General features: G+C 42.0%; 1 protein-coding gene across 4 annotated transcripts in view; it reads right to left on the bottom strand.

Moving 5' to 3' along the window:
• Positions 1 to 228: 228 nt before the first annotated feature.
• The window catches only part of RAMAC (RNA guanine-7 methyltransferase activating subunit), a 34,624-nt gene continuing 12,295 nt past the window's right edge, over positions 229 to 22,557 (bottom strand). For 3 of the 4 annotated variants that reach the window (XM_044071168.1, XM_044071169.1, XM_044071170.1), the window contains exons 3-4: positions 17,262 to 17,432; positions 229 to 1,882 (exon numbers count right to left, since the gene is read on the bottom strand). In XM_044071168.1, coding sequence (XP_043927103.1) covers positions 1,690 to 1,882; positions 17,262 to 17,432 — 364 coding nt within the window. In that variant the 3' untranslated portion in view covers positions 229 to 1,689. The remainder of the gene's footprint in view (positions 1,883 to 17,261; positions 17,433 to 22,557) is intronic. The other variant, XM_044071171.1, reaches the window with a different exon arrangement.

Here is a 22,557-nt window from a genome sequence, read left to right as displayed (position 1 = left end):
TGCTAAGCAAATGCTATACTTGTGCTTGCAGCCTTGGGTGATAACACATCAGACCAGCACATACTACCAACCATGATGACATAGTAGTTCTCTCGCACAGCCGTCTCATCTCTTCCAGTGGAATAGTTGTAAAGGCAACAGTACTCTCTAAGTGGTACCATGCAAGAGTAATAGCCAAACACATACTCAGCTGCAGCAAAAATATCCGAATTGTGCAAAAAAAAAGGAAACATTTGATTAATTTATTTGTTGGATGATGCTGTGATGGTTCCAGTAAGCAGATGAAAGTACAAAAGAAAAAAAAGGGTGAAAATACATCTTTCACACCAAGTCACCAAAAAGTACAACCTATAGCAGAAAATCTACATTAAACTGGAGTCAAGACGTCAGCATGAAATAAAAGGTAACGAGTCCATCATCACAACTGTAGAAAAGCAATAAAATAAAAGAAAAAAAGACAGACTCTACTAGTGTACAAAACTCTACACAGCTCAGATGCCATCTAAAAGCAAGAGAGTTTCAACAAAGGTAGTACAAATCATGTGAAAGAAGTCACAGAAACACCGCAGATTATTACAGCAGATAAACTGTGTAGACTGACCTACAGAACAACTCAATACACACACACTTTACATTTTGCAGCATTTCTGAACATGTTTAAGAGAAAGAACCAAAATAAGTGACTTTTCAGTCATAAGTAATTAATATGACAATCAAGTAAACAAGTTTGGTCTTCAGATAGAAGCTTGTTGTGAAATGGAGGTACAATTTATTTCATATTTAGGCTACTGCAATGCATCACAAAAGCAAGCTTGTCATTTACATTTTAAGGAAGACCATATTCATTAAATAAGACCATTATTTCCCAAAAAGTATTACTTGAACTTTTCACAATAATATAGAGGAATACAAGAATAGTACTACAGATTTTTTGTTAAAAAAAAATATTCTCTCTGGACTTAACCGATACATCTCTGAAAACAGGTATGCTACTGTACAAAACTAGTTTTCATATAAACACTAAACATTTACAGTATCTGGCTATTTTTTCAGTTGGCAATCAAAGGAAGCTAGATAAACTGGGTACCCTACACATTTTTTTAAGCAAAACCGCATAAAAGCATGATACAGACCTGAACTCGAGACATTCAAGAAGTGAATGAAAATAAGCATTCACATAGATGGAATGCTTATATACATCATACTACTAGCTAGAATGCATGGGAATACATACAGTACATTATAAAACAAATTAACATTTTCTCCTGTGATAAAAATGCCAGCATTACTACCTTTTTAAATCACTTCAGAAGTGTAACAGTTTCAGTATTTACTGCAGTCTAGCAGATATCTAGTTTTGCAACTTGCTAAAGCTCAAAGAGATCATAAGCTTTAAAACAGTGACCCTCTCAATTAGGAAACTGCAGTCCCGACTGAATAAACGCCAAAGCGTTTCTAGGCATAGCATTGCAATGCACAAGATAAATCCTCAGCATCAAGAGCACTGACTAAGCAATGCAAATGCTTTAAAAATTACAGTGTCAAAAATTAAGAAAAACAAGAAAAAAAAAAAACGACTATACAAAAATATGAATGAGCGTGTACAAGACTTGTTTTAAACATTGAGGTTTTGGTTCTCAGTATCAAGTTCTTAGTGGAAAAACTAACTAAACAAAAACTCTGACTGATTCAATAGTAATTATGGTTCCGATGTTGATCATAGGTATTATAACCTTGGTATCCATGTGGGTGGGAACTATAACTCCTCCGATGGCCATATGAATAGCTACCATTACCCCAGCCTCTCCGTTGCCGATTATAGTTATCATGAGACCAACTTCGTCCACCTCCTCTTCCTCTGCGTGCCCGAAAGTCTTCAAACCTGCAACAGAAAAAAAATACTGTCAGTAAGGAACACACGCGCGCACACACACACACACACACACACACACACACACACACACACACACACACACACACACACACACACACACACACACACACACACACACACACACACACACACACGTGATGACTGCTGCTTTCTGAAACCAGCAAATAAATATCAAGCATCTAGAAGAGAATATGGACATATGACAGTGTACAAAGCTCTCCAACTGCTCTCTGGCTACCTCACCTTCTTCACAGAACACTGGATCATTTCAAGTAGACTTAACCTGGGCATAATACTTCATATTACACACTCACCACTGTAGTGCAACTCTAAAGCAATCACCAGTACTACAACGAGGATAGAGAAGCGACAGAATTTCAATTTTGCATACAAAATAAAATGTAAAAAATTATAAAGCAATTTGCATTTCTGTTTTTAAACTTTCTGTCAGAAAAAAAATCTAATCCTGTATCACAAGCATACAAATAAGTGGTATGAAAAAAAACAGAGAAACTTTTGTGTCTGGGGTAACTAATTTTGAAATATTTAGACCCTGTGTGTCATAACAGCATAGTTATTCGCTCGGACTTGTACTTTAACACTAACTAGTTGCTCTAGTTACTATACTTAGAACTACTCAGACTGTATTCAGCTACTTCTAGATACAGTTACTGCACCTGGATTACCTATTGCTCACTGCTGCAACTAGTTAGATCAGACCCAAATTAGCCAATTACTTCAGCTAATGAAGCCTGCAGTGTCGGACTTCATAACACCCCCTGTGTGGGCATTAATTAAATCACACACCCTGTCAGGCATTATCTGCATGCTTAGAAGATGGGGCTTGAATTTCTGGGACTCTTTTAGTAGATAATGGCCATTATAAAGATAGTTTTCCAGGTTAATAATTTTAGTTCACACTTGGCCAGTGGTTCAAAGGGAAACTAACACTAAACTCAAATTCCATGGGGGAGTGAGATCTTTAAAAGGACATCTGAGAAGAAAGGCACCCCTTACAAAGTTTGGAAGAGGCTAAAGAAGATTTATTGATTCCTACACAAATGGCAGCTAGATGTACCTTAACAGCTGAACCAACACCCTCTTACTGTAGCTAAGAACTCCAGAACTTTTGGAAACTGGTGTGGAAAAGGGGTCAATATCTTTTTGTTATGCACAAAAAACAAATCTTTTCCATTTGCTTTTGTAACATTTTCTAGTGGAATCTTTGTGAGATAAGAGGATGTGACGGACAGGAGAGGACAGCCTGGGCTGTCTAGCTATTAGCAGTATTGGAGAAACCATGCAGTCAGCCTAGAATATCCAGATGTAGTGTCTGTCAGGTGAATATACTGGTGCTTGGGGGAAAGGTGAAGAGACGGGGGGGGGGCAAAAATGGAGGACAGCATCTCTAGGTGACTCCCCTGATGAGGGGAGGGGGTCAGGGCAAAAAACCTGTTGGACTTGTTATTGAAGTGAGATGTAAAAAGACTGCAGCATGGTCGGCCCCATCAATGGAAAATCTTTTCTGTGATTTTCATGTGGAGACCACTCATGAGGCATTAGAATGGACCTGCTCAGCTTGTCTGCTATCACAATGGATTTCCCTGCAATGTACGTTGCTATCAGAAAATCGGTTGGACTAGATTGTCCATTGCCAAACTCTCAAAGCTTTTTGACAAAAGGCACAAGATTCGGCTCCTCTTGATGTACCAGACCACTGACATTTTGTCTGAATCACAATGGTCGCATAAGGGAGTGCGTCTTGAAAAACCTGCATATTGGCCTCTTTGGGGACCATATGCCTTGGATTGCCTTATCAAGAAGTGTCCATGGTCGGTATGGCCTTGGGCTCAGGAAGAGAGAAGGGGCAACCTTGAAAAATTGCTCAGAGCAAATCCACCAAAGGAGGTAATTTTTGCATGTTTGCGTAATCTTGGCCTGGGTTGATAAAGACTGGTGGAGAATAGATCACCGAGCTGCTAGTGTCCACTGAAGAATTCTCATGAGATACCTTGCTACCAGAACCAGAACTACTGCAACAGTCATTGACCCCAATGCTTGAAGGATATTTCGAGCAGGGAGAGAGAGAGAGAATTCTGAATAAACTTTTGGACCCGGAATCATATCGTTTCGACCCTTTGAAGAGGAATAGAGGTGGTGAAGGAAGACATGTTTAACAAAGCCCCTATGAATTGCAACATCCGAGTTGGAGTTAGTTGTGACGGACATCCTAGTCGAGAGCATAATTGGAGTACTTTATCTCGTGCTTTAATCCATTGATGCCTGGTCAAATCGGTTATGGGCCAGTTATCCAAACAAGCAAACTCACAGAATCCTTGCAGTCAAGTGAGATCCATCACTGCTATGCATTTGGGGAACACACTGGGGGCTGTGGTGAGACCAAAAGGCAGAGCTCTGAACTGGTATTGACTAGCTCCCAGACTGAAACACAAGTATCTTCTGGCTTGCCTATTTATTCTGATATGACAGTATGAATCCTGAAGATCTACTGAACACATCCAATCATCTTGGTGCACAAAAGGTAGAATGGACTGAACAGTGATCATTTGGACCTTTGTGTAGTGAACAGACTTTTCAGATTGCACAGAAAAAAAAAGAAAAAAAAAATTGGCCTCCAGCCCACCCCATTTTCTTTTGGCACAAAGAATCTTGAGTAAGTTCTGGACTATTTCTGGTGTGTGTGTGTGGACCTCTTGGACGACTTTTTTCTAGCATTTTTATTTCTAGTGCTGCTGCTTTCCTTGGACTGGGTGGAACATTAGGAATTTTGTTTACTGTACAGGGATGGGGAAGAAAAAAAAAAAGAGAATTATATAACCTCTGGAAATAATTATCTGCACCCATTTATCTTTTGTAATCTGTATCCAGGCTCTCCAGTGCAGGGATAAATTACCCTCAACTGCCTCCAGAGGTGGACAATTGGGCCTCCTTTCTGGAGTGCTGGTAGGATCCGTCAGAGAAGGTACCCCTAGATCCTTGGTTCTGTGGGCTGCTTCTGCCTCACACATGGCATCTTCCATTAGAGTTCCCTCCTCTGCCTCTGGGAAAACTAATCTCCACGTGAATACTGGAAGGGACCATGGAACTTTTTGAACCACATTTTTCGACCTTGTTGATTCATAGAAAAGGTCCTTAGAGGGGTTGAATAACGTATGCCCACAGCAGACAGGGTTTTACCTTCCTGCTCATACATGGATAGTGCGTCTTTACCCTTGGGGCCAAATAGTGAAGTTCCATCAAAAGAAGCATAAACCAAGTACGACTTCAAAATCACACAGGCGCATACAGGCATGCCAGAAACGCTGCCCTTGAAGTACCTTCAGCTGCATGTGAAATGAGCCTCATGGACGAATTTGAAATGGACTTTAGGGCAGCCAGCTGTGAGGCAATAGAACTTTCTGCCTCAGAAGTCCCTGAGAGGGATTTGGCGAGTTCTTTAATCAAATCCCAAGTGTGCCAAATAGTTCAGCAATTAAATTGAAAAGGTCACTGAAACTTCCCAAATCTGTCCATCGCTCTAGACTCCCTATTAAGAAGGATTGTCAGTAGATCCACCAATTCTTTGTTTCAGGATCACTAGGATGTCTCCAAAGGAGACATCAGCTGATGATCTTGGGGACCTATGCCCCTCAATGAAATCCGTATCTTCTGTGACAGACTCTTGAGGGGAGACTAAGTGCCTCCTTTTACACTTTCTCTTTCCTAGGGACTTCCTCGGTGGGGTGTTCCGGACAAGTATCGGAAGGAATCAATATACCCTGAAGAGTATCCTGGAGACTTTGAGCTGGCTGTACTTGTAAAGTAGGATGTTGAGGTCTTGATGCAAAGACAAGTGAGTTTGGGAAGTGGAAGCAGAGGACAGTACAGGTGCCCTCTCTTGGAGCAAAGAAAAACTCTCTCCACTACCTTGAAGGCAGAATGCCCCAAGAAGGAAGACGACAATGGCTCAAGGAAGACATGCTTTTGAGCCACTGACTCCTGACCTGAAGACAAACTGCTCAAAACAGGGGTCAGAGCTGAGCTGTCGAGACTCAAAGGGGCACAGATGGCTCAGACAATATCCAAGTTGACTTGACACCCTGGATCTGGTGCAGATGATAGAGCTCCGATGCACTCCGAGCCTGTGCACACAGATGGTACTGGAGAAGAAGATACAAAGAACTTTGGATCCAATTGATTACTGGTCGTAAACCGTGGGCTGTCCCAAGGACCCTCATTCCTCACCACTGGCAACAGTGGTGAATGTTCACTGGGAGGATGACAGATACACGTACGTACACACACACACACACACACACACACACACACACACACACACACACACACACACACAGTATTTCCAGATGCAGGTCTCTGCATTACGTGCAATTTCCCTTAAGAGCACACAGAGACCACAGTCAGTCTGGGACTGGTTTCTCCCTCCTTCTCCAGACCCCACCCCCCAAATAAGACTCCCCACTGGCATAGCTAGAGTTGAGATATTAGCTGACTGACCAAGCCAAGACCTCCATCACCCTCTTATCCAACCAGTGCTTCGTGTCCCTGCCAAAGTAGCTGACACACACACCCTACCTGGGAAAGGCTGGCACAGGTGTACTAGCTCTGCCCCCTTCTCCCGAGACTATAAGGTAGTTATTACTGCTACCAGTCACTCCTTATCAGCTACTTTAAGACCCTTAACAAAGGGTGTCCAATCTTACTGTGCGATATTAATATTAACACAAATGGAAGTTTGACCACAAGCAAGGCTATTAGGAGTGGCCCACACAATGTCACCAAATAAATATGCAAATACTCTCAAAACTTAAATGTCTCTACACAGATCAGCCACAATGAAAGGTTTAAATATATTTAATAATAATAATTAATAATAAATAAAAAAACAATACTAAATATAAATTCACAGTGAGTTCAAAACCACAGGAAATTTTTAAAACATTGTAGGACGGTCTCAAATAAAGAAAAATATCTAAACTGAACTTCACTATATTTCTGACTAAGAATTTCTGTTACCTAAGAACTTACTAATAGAAAAAGGCAGATGTGATGAATGGATCTTCTAGTTGTTGTCAGGTCCAAGACCGAATACAGAATGCTCTGTCTCACCAAGAAACATCTCAAATTATCTAAACATTACTGCTGGATAGCTTGCAGAATTGCATCATTTCTTGCCATCTGACTAGTTCCCAAGTGAAACCCCACACTGCTGGAAGCTGGCAGTATATAGCATCTACCTTTAAAAATACATAGACCCCAAAACTTTAGTAGATGCTGGAAGTCATAAAACAATTGCATTCTTTCAGAGGTAGTAATTAGTTCTCTCCGAAGACAATATAGAAAGATTCTCAGCACAGACTGTCTCTCTAGCTGCAAAGAAAACTGAAAGATACCATCTTTTATTGCGTAGCCTATACAGAAATTACATTTCAGCTATTTTCCTAAAATTTGCTGGACTGAAGTTAACCTCCTGCATTCCAGTTTCCACGGTTTAAATCTATACATTTAGACAGTTACAATAGTGCATGCACATTTCTGCTGTCTTTATAAAATACCTTTTCAACACACATCTGTGCGAACCAGTTTGATGTAAGCATGACCTACAGTTCTAATACAGTTGTAACACAAGCATCTTATATAAATCATGTTGATATACAGAAATGACAATTTACAAAATTCCAGACAGCTGTGCTGGCAGTATCTCCCTTCATTACACCAGTAAAGACAAATCTGGGATTCTTGGTTCCAACTGCTCTGAAACTGAAGGTCAGATCAGAAATGGAGACAAAACTGGTAGATTAGTACTTATGAAGATCTACGGACCTGATGGGGTAAGAGCAGGGAGAACCCCATTTGTATTTGCATCGAGAGAAGTTCTCTCATCATCCTATCCACATCTGCTTTGCTCATACTTCTGGAGGATCAAGAAGATGAGGTCCTGGAATGGTGGTGTCTTTCCAGAAAAGGGGATGGGAGACCAGAGGGAAAGGAACCCAGAATCATATTTGGTCCAAGGAAGCTTCTTTTTCGGATCATAGTGAGTTGGATTCAACGATGCAGATTTAGCCTCAGAAGCAGATACGATGAAGTTGGCTACAATGGTTTAGGAAATTAGTTCTGAACAAGTAGCCGAGCTCTGAATACAAGATCTGGAAGGGTCTGAAGGACACTTCTTTGCCTCTTGTTTTCCTAAGTTTTCTTTGGGTTTTGAACCTCAGATACTGTTGGAGAAGTGGAAGGAACTAAACCTTTCAAAATAAGTGAAATAACAGAGGAGCTCAAGAGCTTTCAGTGTTCCACAAGCTGTGCGGCCAAGTCAAATCTGACCCCATTGAAGGAGAAAAAAATTGCTGAAGAAGTACTTATTGAGGAATGAATGAATAAGACAACACCAGATGGTCAGTTATGCACAGTAATGCCATTTTTATTCTGTGCAGCAAAGGCAGTGAACAAAAGTCTCACAGCACTTTGCACACGATTTCTACAGCAGCCGCTGACATATGCTAGTCTTTGGACAGTACCAGACAGGAAAAACTACAGATTTCTCTATTTGTGGTATGCCATGCAGGTAGAACCAAATTCTTTTGACAAAAAAAAGTGATAGATTAAGCTTAAAGAAATTGGTGGACTTTCCTTACTTTTGACTGCAAGGCAAGAAAATAAAAGCTTTTTAAAAGTTCAAGCTGGTTTTGGCAACTAAACCAAACTGAAAATCACAGGTAGAAAAGAAACTCAAGGATTAAATTAAAGGAAAAGTTTGCCCTTACTCTCAATTTAAGAGCGCACTTGCACAAATTAACAAAATAATTTAAGGATACCATAAGAAAGAAGAAGATCCCGGCTCCACAAAGTCTGCTCTTCACTTTTTCCTTTGAACTGTTCTAAATCTCAAAGTAAGCACTCTATTTTCATTCTAAAGCCCTGAAGTAGCTCGTATAAGTAATCTTATAAGTAAGCACTAATAAACTAAAGCACTACACCCTCTTATACTCCCTTTAAAGTACTTGGCTCCCTATTGGTCCTTTTTGATCAGTCAAAAAGTAGTTCCTTATACTATTCTGGCATAATGTAATTGTAATAAATGTAATAATTGTAATAGGTGACTTCATTGACAGACACACTGACGTCCCACTCACTAGGCTGAACAAGGAGAAGGTCACTGTAAGCTGCCTGTCGGGTGCCAGGATCCGCCACATAACACAAGCACTCAGGTCACTCCAAAGCAAGTACAAATATGACTCCGTCATTGTCCATGCTGGTGTGAATGACCTGAGACGTACCTCCCTGGACTACATGAAAAGAGACATAGAGGAGCTCTCAGATCATGTAGCCCAGGCCAGTATGACCCTGACCTTGAGTAGCATCTTACCCTCACCAAGAATGATGCCACAGTATAAGGACAAAATGATCAATTTTAACAATTGGCTAAAGTATTGGTGTCATTCAAAGGGGATCCAGTGTCTGTCAGCCTGGGATGACATGCTCGACAAGCCACGTTGCTTTGCTAGGGACGGCTTGCATCTGTCACCCGTGGGCTTTCGAATACTGACTAAGGCTCTTGCCACCCCCATAGTGCCTTTTTAGGCAAGGCTCAAAAGACAAACCCACCTCCATAGACAACACAAGGAAAAAGAAACTAAAGGTAATGCTGCTAAACGCCAGAAGTCTAAACCTCAAGATGCATGCACTTGAGGCTCTCCTCAATATGGAGAATATCGGTATCTGTGCAGTAACAAAAACCTGGTTCAAGACTCCGAGAGCACCCCAGCACTACCATGTTATACCTCATACCATGCTTTTCGGCCCCAAAAATCGGACCGAACTACAAAAGGAGGAGGAGTATCCATATTCATCAAAGATACCCACACCTTCAGGTTAGTGGCACTGCACGAAGTATCGGAAACCATCCATGTGCAACTAATAGTGGGCAAAACTGCCTTTCAGTTTGTAGCCTGCTACAGGCCACCCTCCCAAACTCAGGAACCCCACTCGGCTTTCCTGAGAACACTGGATATGAAGGTCTCTCCAAACACCATTATATTGGGTGACTTCAACTACCCAAACATAGACTGGGAGCACTACTCAAGCCACAACACCCTCGCCCAACGGTTCCTAGAATTTATAAACTCAAACGCTATGGAACAACTGGTCATCACTCCCACAAGAGGGGAAAACATATTGGACCTGATCATCACCAACATGGGGACTCTATGTTCCATACCAGAGGTATACCCCTCATTGGTCAGATCTGACCATAAATTAATCTCACTGGACATCCATATCCCGTCCCCACCCCCAGCCAAGGAAATCACGGTGAAGAACTTCTCAAAAGCAAACTTCACACTTCTCAAAACCAAAGTGGAATCCTTCAAAGCCCCTGGGCCATTGGAAAATATGGCCCAAACCGCAGAATCCTTTACAAATGCATTCTATGGACACCTACAGGAATGCATGGATCGTGCTATCCCAAATAAAACCAAGACTCACTCCTCCAAAGGCAGGAGACCTGTCTAGTGGACCCCACCCATAAATAAGCTATACAACAGAAGGAGGAAGCTACTACATGATAGAGCAAAATCCCAAAAAGGGAAAGCATCTCTGATCAGTACTAGCAAGAAACTATGATCCCTCATAAAATCATCTAAGGCCAGCTTCGAAAGAAAAATTGCACAAGACACTAAAGATAATCACAAGGCCTTCTTTAGTTATGTCAGGAACCTGGGTGGAAACTCCCAGATATGCCCTGAGTTTGTGCAAAATGACAAAAAATACACTGAACCCACAGACATTGCCAACATCCTGGCAGACAGGTTCAGTGCAAACCCCCCCCCCCAAAAAGAGCAAATGTCTATCTTAACAGAGTGTAGCCTCCCTAACTTCATAGATGCACAGGTGAGAGCTGCCCTCTCCAACGCAAAAAATACAGCATCAATGGGACCGGACGGTGTCCCGGGCTGCATCTTACACGAGCTCCAAGAAGAACTGAACCCTCACATAAAGTCACTGTACAGTCTCAGCCTTACTACAGGATATGTACCCAAGGAATGGCGTACAGCAACAGTGGTCCCACTCCACAACGGACCCCAGAAACTAATAATAAGCCTCATCTCCAAGGCTATGGAGTGTATCATCATGGAACTCATAAACAAAGACATTGGGAACCTCCAAACACTGGATCCTACCCAGTTCGGCTTTAAGGGCAGATCTTGCCTCTTGAACCTGGTCGACTTCTTTGAAACAGTCACCAAGGCCATAGATGAAGGGAAGGTAGTCCACACAGCCTACCTGGACCTCGCAAAAGCCTTCGACACAATACCCCACTTGGGCATCATAAATAAGCTCACCAGCTTAAATATCAACCCCTATGTCACAAGATGGGTTGTAAACTGGCTCAGGGATAGAACCCACATGGTCAGAATTGCAGGTGCCATGTCAGACTCTAAACCAGTTACAAGTGGCATCCCACAAGGCTCAGTCCTGGGACCTTTCTTGTTTGGTATATATTTCTCTGAGGTACAGGCTAACACGGGAGGACTATGGCTGACCAAGTTCGCAGATGACTGCAAACTGGGTGCCATAATCGACTCGCCGACTGACACAAGCATCCTCCAAAAGGGTCTCACAGAGACGGATAACTGGTGCCAGAGCCATGGCCTAAAGCCAAATGCCAAAAAGTGCATAGTCATCCCCTTTGGGAAAAACAAAGTGCCCACAAATTACCACATAGGTGGTAATCAATTAAGTACGGAAGAAGTAATTAGGGATTTGGGGACCCAAGTAGATAGCAATCTCTCCTTTGACAATCACGTTGCCAAAGTGGTTAGAAAGACCTTCTATATAGCCCACCTTATCACGAAAGGGTTCACATCTAGATCAAGAGAGGTCATTGTGCCCCTCTACTCATCAGGCCCATAATTGAATACAATGCCCCATTTGGGATGTACCTTACCCGACACCAGCAGCAACTGGAAAGACCCCAAAAGTACCTCACCAAAAGAATCAAGGGACTCAAACAGATGCTCTACGCAGTTAGGCTAAAGAAACTCCAGCTCGACTCAGTTGCTTACCGTCTACTCAGAGGGGATTTGTGCCTGACGTATAAAGCCATGTCCAACCCAGTATTAATGGACATGCTCCACCCGAGGAAATCCAAATCCCATAGAGCTACACGCTCCAGGGACTTAAACCTCAGCACAGAAATAAATAGGACATGCTGGAGGGACAGATTCATATCCCAGAGGCTCCCCTCACTCTGGAACAAAATCCCAATCCATGTTAGGCAGAGCCCCCTCAATGACCCTTTTCAAGAGAAATCTTGACGAGTGGATGGGAGATCGTAGGTTTACCCCTGGGATCTCTTCTATGTCCCTACTAGACAGAGGCACAGTAAACTAACCTTTAAAGGGCTATCTTCTGTTACCTACTATACAGAGGCACGGTCAACTAATCTAAAAGGGTGGCAAAAGCCAAACACACTCTGGCTAGGCTTATAGCCTAGTATCAACCTATGAACCTATGTACAAAATGTCACCACAGATGACATACCTATCTGTGTACAGTCTCACTATGGAACAGTTACCTGTTTGTGTCTAGATGTCGTAAGATCTATGTAATGCATCTTATAAAAAAAAAAAAAAAAAAGAAAGGTATATTACCAGATGAGGGCCATTGTGGAAGTCAGATGAGTTTTCACTGAAATCACTTAATAAGCTTACTTATTGGTTCTCTTGACAGGAAATGTCCAGCTGGGATTTGCTCATTTGAAGTGAAAGCTTTTGACAGATAAGATGAAAGAAGGAAATAAATATATGGTTTTCCAAGGAAGTAGTCCTACTATCATGAAAATTCAAATTATAAAAAGATTGGACGGTATGTAAAGCAAATGAAAAATTGACAAAAAAAAGTACTTTGTCTATATATTTACAGTGTTCTGTCTGCATTCAATACGTGAATGTTCATAAACTTCACAAATTCAACGAAATGTTGCAGTGCATTCTCACTACAAGACCTCAAAACCTCAGAAAATGGCATTTGCTCTATCTACAACACTGAGCACCCTCAAAGCTAGTAGAATTACATAATGGGAGCGCACGTGGGTGCAACTAAGCTTGCCCCCTGCAAAACTTCTGTTTTGCTGTTTTCTTTTCCCCCTTCAAGTTTCTGCCAGCATAGTTTATTAATTCAGCTAGACAAGCATTAGTATGTCGACCATTAACTTTATGAATGCAACTCCTTATTTACAGGCTTACACTGCAGGATGCAATTAACTGGAGACAATGAAGAGATGGTACTGGCTAGAAATCAGGAAGAAAAAGAGCATGAAGGCAAATTAAACAAGAGTAAGCTAAAACAAAAGAGGCCTACTAAAGTAAATAGGAAGGACTTGCTCACAAAATGCTAAATTACTGTTAGTGATCCTTGTCCAAGGGTTGACAAGTAACTGACAATGAATCCACAGTAATGTAATTAAAAGGTGGGGGTAATGATACTGTGGATGCACCACTAAAACACACCTGCGCAACATTATCTGTCAGGGTAATGTTACAGCTAGCAAAAGTTAAGGATAAGCAACAAAAACTACTGCAGCCATGGGACAGCTAATGGACTACAAAGTGTAAACATTCAATAAAGCATACAATGCACTGCAGAAGTGCAAAAGATTCTTCAAAAGATGCATGACCTGGTATACTGTTTAATCAGCCACTGATGTTTGGCAACAAAAATGGAGAAGCTTTTCAAAAGGCTGTGCACTAACAGTTAACTAGATAGGCTGCAGTTATAGGTTCATAGGAGATTACTAGACTAATGGCTCAAGAGCCCTTACAAGCAAAACCAATTTTACCAAGATTTTACCCAATTTTCTCTCTCTAGAGAAAAGATAAGGGTCAGCAAGTGAGGCTTTGACAATTTTTACAGACTGCCTCTGTCCATAAGGGACATGGGAGTCACCCCAGGAATGAATTTGCAATTTCCCATCCATTGGTCCATATTGCATTTGAAGATGGTCAGGGAAGGGCTCTGCTTCATGTGACTAGGAAGCCTATTCTAGAGGACTGACAATCTCTGGGACACATCTGTCTCTCCAGCATGATTTATTCATGTCAGAAATAAGGTTCAGATCCTTGCAAAGGATAACCATCATGCAGCTAGTTTCGTGACTATGCAACATTTTTATCAGGGATGGATCAGAGATGGCCTTGTAGTCAGGCATAGATCACCCCTCAGTAATTGGTAGGAAAATGAATACAGAGATGGGGCTTTTAACTGGTCCACATATGACATGCTGGTTATACCCTGTATATGTCTGGTGAGAAAGCTCTGAGGATGCTCCAATTGTTGCAGGTGCCTGGCAAGGTACAAGTCAAAGGGTGCATTGTGCATTGTACTCAATTTGTCTGATGAGGGCAGAGTACAGTGATACTAGGACAACCTTAGATATGGATGCTATACCATTATTTATAAGCCAAGCAGCACAGAAGGACTGCATCACCACCGTGGACACATGGAGGTAAAAGTTCAGATTACTATCTATCCAAGTACCCAGAACTCTCATCACTGGGTCCACTCTTGGGGAGGTGCTATTAATGCTGTAATTTGCAGGGGTATTTGGATTTCCCAAAGGGTATTATTATGCACTTACTCACATTTAGTTTGAGGCCACAGCTCTGACATCAATCATTAGTCTGAATCAGTCCTTCCTGTAGGATATCAACATAGTGTGGCGAGTCAGCGATTGCCCTCAACTTGCAGTCATCGGCAAACTTGGTCAGCCAAAGGCCAGACATTTACCTTGACATCAGAGATGTACATCCCAAACAGGAGGATGCCCAGCACTCAGCCTAGTGGTATTCCACTGGTGACTGGCCACTTGCTGGATGTGGATTCTCCAACTCTACTAACGTGTCCTATCCATGAGCCATTTGGCTATCCATCGGATGACGTAGAGGTTTATGCCAAATTTTGTGAGTTATCTACAATACCCAAGTCAGGTACTGTGTCAAATGCCTTGGCCAAATCAATGCAAGTGGTATGCACTAACGCTCATCCCTAACCCAGTCTGAGCAAGCGGGATCTGTCCTGGACTTATGAAAAAAAAAAAATATACTAATATATTGCTACTCAGCCGTATTCCTCTAAAAATGGAGCAAAGACAAGAGTAAAAGCCACATATTTCAAAGCCCCTATGCTGAAGGATAACACTGTCCAAGCTGCAAAATCCTTTACTAATGCATTCTACGGGCACCTACAAGAATGCATGGATCGTGCCATCCCAAGCAAAACCAAGACTCATTCCTCCAAGAAAAGGAAACCAGTCTTGTTTCCTCCCCTATGGCAGGAGTCCACTAGTACAGAGCAGAGTAAAATCTCAAGAAGGGAAGACATCCCTGATCAGTATCAGCAAAAAGCTACAATCCCTCATAAAATCATCCAAGGCGAGCTTCGAAAGAAAAATTGCCAAGGACTCCAAAGATAACCACAAGGCATTCTTTAGCTATGTCAAGAATCTAAGTGGTAATGCTCAGATCTGCTCTGAGTTACTGCAGAATGGCACAAAATACACTGAACCAACCACATATCACCAACATCCCGGCAGACCGGTTCAGCGCAAACTTCACCCCCCTTTCACCCCCAGAAGGGCCCATAACCATACCAGAAGAATGTAGAATCCCTGAAATCACAGACACTCGGGTTAAAGCAGCCCTCTCCAAAGCCAAAAACACAGCATCAATGGGACCGGACGGTGTCCCAGGCTGCGTCCTACAGGAGTTCAAAGATGAACTAAACCCTCACCTAAACACACTGTTCAAATTCAGCCTCTCCACAGGCTACGTAGCCATAGAGTGCAGCACAGCAACGATTATTCCGCCCCACAAAGGTGGAGCCACAACAGACCCCGGGAACTATCATCCTATAAGCCGGACTACCTTGGTCTGCAAGGCTATGGAGTGCATCACCATGGAACTCATTAATAGAGACATTGGGAACCTCGGAACACTGGACCCTACCCAGTTCGGCTTTAAGGGCAGATCATGCCTCCTAAACTTGATGGACTTCTTTGAGACCGTTACCAAGGGTATAGACGAGGGAAAAGTGGTACACACAGCCTACCTAGACCTCGCAAAGGCCTTCAACATCATTCCCCATTCTGGTATTATAGACAAACTCACCAGCCTGAACATAAACCCCTACATCACAAGATGGGTTGCCAAATGGCTCACGGACAGAACTCACATGGTGAGAGTTGCGGGAGCTAGGTCCGACTCTAAACCAGTTACAAGTGGCATTCCCCAGGGCTCAGTCCTAGGACCCCTCCTGTTCGGCATATACTTCTTAGAGGTACAGGCAAGCACAGGAGGACTGTGGCTGACCAAGTTCACAGACGACTGCAGACTAGGGCCTATAATTGACTGTTTGGCTGACACAGGCATCCTCCAAAATGGTCTCACTGAGACAGATACCTGGTGTCAAAATCATGGCCTCAAGCTAAATGCCAAAAAGTGCATAGTCATCCCCTTTGGAAAAAAAGTACCCACAAACTACCACATAGGTGGCAGTCCCCTAAAAACGGAAGATGTAATAAGGGATCTGGGGACCCAAGTAGATAGTAATCTCACCACTGATAATCACATTGGCAAAGTGGTTAGAAAATCCTTCTACATGGCCCACCTAATCACAAAAGGGTTTGCATCCAGATCAAAAGAGGTCATTGTGCCCCTCCACTCATCACACCCATCTTAGAGTACAACGCCCCATTTGGGATGTACCTTACAAGACACCTGCAACAGTTGGAAAGACCACAGAAGTACCTCAGCAAGAGGATCACTGGCCTCAAACAGATGTCCTATGCAGCTCGACTGAAGAAACTCCAGCTGTACTCGGTTGCATACCGCCTGGTCAGAGGTGATCTCTGCCTGACATATAAAGCCATGTCTAACCCAGAATTGATGGACATGCTCCACCTAAAGAAAACCTTATCCCCTCAAGCCATATGCTCTAGGGATCTAAACCTCACCACAACAATAATAGGACATGCTGGAGGGACAGATTCCTGTCCCAGAGACTTCCCATGCTTTGGAACAAGATTCCAATCTACATTAGGCAGAGCTCTTTGCCAATACGTTTCAAAAGAAACACTGACGAATGGATGGGAAACAAAGTTTACCCCGGGGATCACTTCAGTTCTGGCTAGGCATATAAATACCTTCGGGCAGATAGCTCAAGTACCTACCTATGAACCTATATATGAAGACTTTTACAGGAACCAATCAAACATCATCCACACAAAACACCATACTACTAAACAAGGACGACGATATAGATTTAGGTTACAGGAAACGTAATGTCTTACCTATTCTCTCGGTTTCTCTGGCTGCCACCTTCTATACCGTTCCAGTCTTCCACTATGGGTGGAGTATCTTTAGAACACTTTTTGTGCTCCTGATAATCCTGATCACGATCTGTGAATCGAGAAGCAAATTCTTCTTCATAATTCAGGATGTCTTCTCCAGGCATTCTGTAACTAAAAACTGATGTAAATTTAGAATACTGAAAGAATGTTACAAAACACCTCAATTATTAAATATTCTGCACAGCTATCACAGAGTTTGACAACTGTTCCCTATCACGCCATAGGCTATGATTCAAAAATAATATGTACTGTGCACCAGAAGATTCTAACAAAACCAGAATATTCCACAGTGCACAGCTGTGCATCAGGGACAGGACTGCATACAATCACAATAGCATAGTACCAGACCAAACTGCGGACTGTGGCAGTTCCATTTACATTTGCTTGAGCATACGGGTTCACACCATCACATGCCCATGTTTTCTCTCTCCTCTTTATACTCACAATTTAGCGAGTTTTGGGCAGTCTCAGGGTGAGTGTTGTTGGGTGAACGGGTTATCTTTTTTTTTTCTTTTGGAGGTTCTGCAAATTTAAAGCAAGATAATGAAGTCCTTGAAAATGAGGCAGAAGGGAATGGGGAGGATTTTCTCCACTGCAAAAAAACACCTTTGTCATTTATGACAAAATCTCAAACTGAGGAACTCAAGAATACACGACATATTGTGCAATCAAGCTGTCCTTTAGAAGTTTTTGTTACATGCTCAAATAGAGCAGCTTAAAATACGTGTGTGTTATTGAACTGTCATAGGTCTGTAGGCAAGTACTAAGCTAGCTGCCCCTGTGGGACATTTTAAGCAAAGTCAATTTCCCATTTTGTGCCCAAAATAACCTATTCCATTTAGATATAGATTGGCCTTACCCATTCCATGGTTGGTAATTATATAGATTACCTTTAATGTGAATAACCGGGATTATACCATAAATAATTTGAGGGGATCCATGCAGCATTTAGGAGCTGCATCTGTCCATTAGTAGTACAAGGCGCAGTCCTGGGTTAAACTTTCCATTTCTCATCCATGGACATAATTCACAATTGAAAATGGACAGGGATGAACTCTTACGTGGATGGAGTGTGTCTACCTTAGCAGCAGTATCCTCCGAGTGATGTGCCTGTCCCTTCAAACTGTTTAGATCCCTAGACTGAGTATTTCTAATGCCATCTGACTTGCAGATGTGCAGTAAATCTGTCAGTAAAGGGCTGGAGGATACCTTGCATGCTAGACACAGGTCACGTCTTACAGCCTGTAAGACACACCATGTAGTGAAAGGGATCTGAGTCCGTCCATGTACGGTATGTTAAGGCCTTGTATCCTTTTAGTAAAGTAGCTCTGTGGGTGTTCCAGTTGTATGTGTCTGGACAAAAACATAAAGGAGGCATTATAATCAATGATTGGCCTAATGAGGGCTGAGTGAAGGTGGACAATGACATCCCTAGATCTAGGCACAATCCCTTTGTTTATAACCTGCGCACTAGAGAGAGACTTTCTTACAACAATAGACAGGTTGGTAAAAAGTTAGGTCACTGTCCTCATAGGTTAACAAATTCAGAACACATCTGATCAATCAGAAACTACTATATACGCGAGCTATCTTTTATGAATTATTGTACTCAGGCTATCATATATGAGCTACTATGATTAAGCTAGTCTGACACAAGGTCATAGGGATTCTCAATTTGAGCAAAGCAGATTTAGTAGGGCACCTTGAAGTGTACTATACTTTTCTGGGCAAATGAGAATGAACTGTGTACTACAAATTTCCTTGGGCACACTAGGCTTTGAGTTGTACATCAAGAAAAAAAGTGGATTTGGCAATCTCCATGCAGTCTTAGCTCAAGACTGAATTATCTAAATGCAACAGTACCACAGGATATGCAACTTCCTGGGGCTGAACACTATTTAAAAATACATGTCTCACATTTTACATCCCATTTTACACAGTTGGAATACATTCTATACATGTGTAGTCTAACACAGAACAAGCACCCCACATTACTGAAATTATTATGCATGTCATGGGCTACTTACATTAAAAAAACAAAAAATCTTGTACACCACACTCCCCTTTAATATACTCATAACATGCTCTCTACATAGTCTATGAAATAGCATGCATTATTTTACAATGAAAAAGACAAGTTATTTATACTACACATGTCAAAGGCTACTTAAAAAATCTGTATCACCAATAAGCATTTTTAATAAGTGTAGCTAGTCAGTCTCCAGTATTATGGTCAACTTGAAAACATTTCAAACATTTGTCTAATTTCCTTGATATGTTTTTAGATTATGAAGACTAACTGGACCCTAGTCATTCTTTTCACATAAATCTTATTGTATTACAGCAAGCACAGTTTAGAAGGGCTACTTCAGTAGCCTTTCTCTGCAATGTTTATCAGTTTTTATAGTTTCCATTTCCCTGTAACAGGACTGGATGGGACAGTTCTGGCTCTTCTTCCCAGAATTTTGACATACTTGTTTATATACAGGTCTGCAATTCCTCCCATAAAGACTTCTTTCTTCATCATATTCAATGTAAGACAGTTTGCTAGTTTTACCAAAAATGTTAGCTTCAGGCTGGAAACTTCCCCACGTCCCATATAGTGCCTTTTTTACGCAAGGTTCAAATGATAAATTCACCACCGTAACAGGAACAGACAAGCAAAAACCGAGGGTGATACTACTCAACACTAGAAGTCTAAATCTCAAAATGCACTCACTCGAGGCACTCCTTAAAATGGAGAACATCTATATCTGTGCAGTAACTGAGACCTGGTTCAAGGCTCCAGAGAGCACCCCTGCACTACCAGGCTATAAAACCCATGCCAAACTTTTCGGCCATATAACCTGGACCGTAACACCAAAGGCGGAGGTGTGTCTATATTCATTTAGGATATCCACACCTCCAGGCTAGTTGCTCAGCATAATGCAGCCAAGGTTATCCAAGTGCAACTAACTCTGGGCAAACCTGCAATCCAAATTGTAGCTTGCTACAGATCCCCCACCATGCCTCAGGATCCACTCCTCTTTTCCTGATGTACTGGAAAATATTAGGGTTCAACCAAACCCCTTAATAATGGGCGATTTCAACTACTCCATCATTAAATGGGAAAACTACTCGTGTACCAACTCCTTCGCTCAACGCTTTCTGAAATTCATTAACTCCAGTGCCCTGGATCAACTTATCCACATCCCCACCAGGGGCAATAATATCCTAGATCTAGTGATTACCAACATGAGTGACCAGTGTTCCACACCTGAAGTCAACGCCTTATTGGTCTGATCAGCCCATAAGCTAATTAGCCTAGACATCCACACCCTGCCCCCACCCCCCATTAAGGAAACCACTGTAAAAATTTTCTCCAAAGCCAACTTCATGCTTCTTAAGACAGAAGTGGTGAACTTCATAACACCCATGCAGATGGACAATACAGTTACAACTACTGAATCCTACACAATTGCTCTTTATAAGCACCTTACACAAGTGCATGGATCGTGCTATCCCAAACAGAACCAAGACGCTATCCTCCAAAAAAAGGAAGCCAATCTGGTGGTCCCCTGCCATAAATAAACTGTACAACAGAAGGAAGACACTGTTGCAAAAAAGAGAGTAAAATCCCATGAGTGGAGGAGCTCCCTGGTCAGCCTCTAAGAAGCTGTGATCCCTGATAAAATCCTCCAAAGCTAGTTACGAAAACAAAAATTGCCAATGATTCTACAGACAACCACAAAGCATTCTATAGCTATGTCAAGAATCTCAATGGCAACACTCAGATCTGCTCTGAGTTACAGCACAATGGCACTAAATATACAGACCCCAACTGATATTGCCAACATCCTGGCAGATAGGTTCAGTGCTAACTTTAGCTCCCTTCTCACTCCCTAAAGAGCCCATCTCTATACCGGAAGAATGCAAAGTTACTGTAATCACAGCTGCATAGGTAAAAACCACACTCTCCAAAGCCAAGAACAAAGCATCCATGGGACCAGACAACATCCCAGGTTGCATTCTACACGGACTACAGAACAAATTGGCACCTCCCATCTAAGTACCATGTTCAATCATAGCCTCACCTCAGTCTTTGTGCCCACTGAATGGTGCACAGCGATGGTTATCCCACTCCACAAGGGGGGAGCCACCACGGACCCCAGGAACTACCACCCCATTAGCCTGATGAGCCTGGTCTGCAAGGCCATGGAACGTATCATCATAGAACTTATAAACAAAGACATTGATAATCTCCAAACTCTGGACCCCACCCAGTTCGGAAGTAGTCCTACTATCATGAAAATTCAAATTATAAAAAGATTGGACGGTATGTAAAGCAAATGAAAAATTGACAAAATAAAGTACTTTGTCTATATATTTACAGTGTTCTGTCTGCATTCAATACGTGAATGTTCATAAACTTCACAAATTCAACGAAATGTTGCAGTGCATTCTCACTACAAGACCTCAAAACCTCAGAAAATGGCATTTGCTCTATCTACAACACTGAGCACCCTCAAAGCTAGTAGAATTACATAATGGGAGCGCACGTGGGTGCAGCTAAGCTTGCCCCCTGCAAAACTTCTGTTTTGCTGTTTTCTTTTCCCCCTTCAAGTTTCTGCCAGCATAGTTTATTAATTCAGCTAGACAAGCATTAGTATGTCAACCATTAACTTTATGAATGCAACTCCTTATTTACAGGCTTACACTGCAGGATGCAATTAACTGGAGACAATGAAGAGATGGTACTGGCTAGAAATCAGGAAGAAAAAGAGCATGAAGGGAAATTAAACAAGAGTAAGCTAAAACAAAAGAGGCCTACTAAAGTAAATAGGAAGGACTTGCTCACAAAATGCTAAATTACTGTTAGTGATCCTTGTCCAAGGGTTGACAAGTAACGGACAATGAATCCACAGTAATGTAATTAAAAGGTGGGGGTAATGGTACTGTGGATACACCACTAAAACACACCTGAGCAACATTATCTGTCAGAGTAATGTTACAGCTAGCAAAAGTTAAGGATAAGCAACAAAAACTACTGCAGCCATGGGACAGCTAATGGACTACAAAGTGTAAACATTCAATAAAGCATACAATACACTGCAGAAGTGCAAAAGATTCTTCAAAAGATGCATGACCTGGTATACTGTTTAATCAGCCACTGATGTTTGGCAACAAAAATGGAGCAGCTTTTCAAAAGGCTGTGCACTAACAGTTAATAACTAGATAGGCTGCAGTTATAGGTTCA

This window comes from Protopterus annectens, chromosome 5.part0 (genome assembly GCF_019279795.1).
Source record: "Protopterus annectens isolate FY-2018-M chromosome 5.part0, PAN1.0, whole genome shotgun sequence".
In the NCBI taxonomy this organism is placed as follows: domain Eukaryota; kingdom Metazoa; phylum Chordata; order Ceratodontiformes; family Protopteridae; genus Protopterus; species Protopterus annectens.
Note: the sequence above shows the minus strand (reverse complement) of the source record. Positions and strands in the feature narration are given on the sequence as shown.